This window comes from Kryptolebias marmoratus, linkage group LG15, assembly GCF_001649575.2.
Source record: "Kryptolebias marmoratus isolate JLee-2015 linkage group LG15, ASM164957v2, whole genome shotgun sequence".
Taxonomy (NCBI): domain Eukaryota; kingdom Metazoa; phylum Chordata; class Actinopteri; order Cyprinodontiformes; family Rivulidae; genus Kryptolebias; species Kryptolebias marmoratus.
Genome location: NC_051444.1, coordinates 32,838,468 through 32,840,741, shown reverse-complemented (window position 1 = coordinate 32,840,741; position 2,274 = coordinate 32,838,468). Strand labels below are relative to the sequence as shown.

General features: G+C 36.1%; 1 protein-coding gene across 1 annotated transcript in view; it reads left to right on the top strand.

Annotated features, from left to right (window-relative positions):
* Window positions 1-2,274, top strand: part of LOC108243983 (golgin subfamily B member 1-like) — a 79,321-nt gene that overhangs the window by 11,511 nt on the left and 65,536 nt on the right. Inside the window, exon 3 of the mRNA XM_025008966.2 lies at window positions 799-954. Coding sequence (XP_024864734.1) covers window positions 799-954 — 156 coding nt within the window. The remainder of the gene's footprint in view (window positions 1-798; window positions 955-2,274) is intronic.

Genomic DNA, 2,274 nt, shown 5'->3' with positions numbered 1-2,274 from the left:
TTTTCTGTTCAAATTGCCAACCCGCCACAGTGGTGTGTGTGTTGATCAAATTCAGCCGCCACTTCAAATATTTACCTGCATTTGGCCGGTGGCGGGTGCTAATTTCCACCCCTGGGAAGACCACAAAGAAAGTTTATGATTTAGTGAAGAAGGATATACAGAGGTTCTATATGTGAGATTGTAGTGGAAAATTTGCCATTTCTTTTTATTTATTATTATTATTTTTTGAAAATTTGAGTCTCCGACTAGTCCCAACAGTCACAGCCCTGTGAGATACCATCTTCAGGCTGATCCCAGCCACCCTACAAAGGAAGCTATTTCAGCCACTTCTATCCATCCTATCCGTTCTTTCAATCATGATACAGTTCTGTGGAAAATAAGCTCATTTGTGCTTTTGATTGAAAGAATTGTCACTTTTCCAATTAGTTCTTTTCTGTTCTGCATTCAGCTCTTCTTTTTCTGTATTTTGTCCCTGATCTTTTTTTTCTCATTAGCAGATCCTGTATGTTACTCACTGAACACCAACTTTTTTCTTAAATTAACATTTTAAAAGTCTTTGTGCATACAAAAACCCTGAACTTTAATTAATTAATTAATTAATTAAATTTTTTGTTATGGGAAACGAGAATAAATTGAAGTCTGACTTGTTTGAGTTAGTTTTTCTTTTTTATTAAACAGATTTACTGTAAATGTCAGGATCAATTTAGTAATAAGGCTCTAATCATGAAAACGTGATTTTGTGGCTCAGTTGTTTCTTTTTTATGTGTATAGTTTATTTATTTTTATGTCTTTGCTCAGGACCCAGGCTCCCCCCGCACTGGTGCCGGGGGTGGACAAATTCCTGTCGAGGAAATGACAGAAAGGCTTACCCAAACCGAGCAGCTTGTTGCTCAGCTAAAAGAGATTATCCGGGAAAGAGATGCTGCTCTTTGCTCCAAAGATGATCAACTCAAGGTGGGGGCAGTTTCTTTTGAAGTTGATTTACTGTTGTATGTTCAGAGCAAGTGGAAAATAATCATGTCAAGTTGTCATTACGTACAAATTCAACACACAGAAGCAAAGACATTTCATTTAGCTTCAGTGTTCGTAAATGCATTTATTTGGGTTCAAAAAAGTTTGCACTATAAAAAAACATTTGTAAGGTAAAACGGACAGGGAAACAGAAATGAAAGAAACCCAGTTTTGTTGTTAAGAATATTTACAACCTTAACAAAGTGAGAAACAGCGTAATTTCTCTCGAGAAAGCTTTCAAGTGAAGGAACCAGGAATTATTTCAAAAAAAGTCACAATAATAGCTGGACAAATTCGGTAAAATGTTAAGAAAATGAACTTAATTTCTTGAAAAGTTTGAAAATATAAATAATTTGGGTTTAGATCTTGATAACTATGCAACAGAGGGAAAAAACAGCATTTAAAAAATGTTTACATTTCCAGGCTATTTTTGGTGCATTTCCTTAAGGAAGATAATTTGCAGTTTTAAAAATGCACTCCAATAATCAGTATTTTTACAGATTTTGTAGAAAAGATGACTGTAATCCTGAAGCTGTTCTCTTTTCCTACCACATCAAACTTCAGGTTTAGGGTTTTATTATATGCTAGATTTTATTCATCTTCATTTTTGAGTTACTGACGATACATACATACACACAATCTTTACATAAATCAAAAGTGACTGTGGCTCAAATGTAGATGAGATAATAAACATATAATAAAGATAATAAAATCCCACCAGTGCAGAAACTTTGACAACATGTTGACAGATGTCTCAACACCAAAAGTTGCTCAGAAATCAACAAAAATTTGAACATTAGAGTCTGGACAGTATGGAATTCCAACATGGAAAATGTGTTGGAATCGTGTATTTCTCCTAACAAATAAATTACCAGGGTTTCCTCAGGGCATTAAAAAGCATTAAATTTGAATCTCAGTGTAATAAAATTATTTTAGATTTCAAGAAAAAGAAGATGAACAGTTTCCCAAACCAATGTCCCTCTCTATCAAAGATGTGTACATCTTCATCTGTGAAAGAGTGACTGTTCTACTGGGGGACTTCAACGCTCACGTGGGCAATGACAGTGAGGCCTGGAGGGGTGTGGTTGGGAGGAACGGCCCCCCTGATCTTAACCCGAACGGTGTTCTGTTGTTGGACTTCTGTGCTCGTCATGGATTGTCCATAACGAACACCATGTTCAAACATAAGGGTGTCCATATGTGCTCTTGGCACCAGGACACCCTAGGTCGCAGTTCAATGATCGACTTTGTTGTCGTTTCATC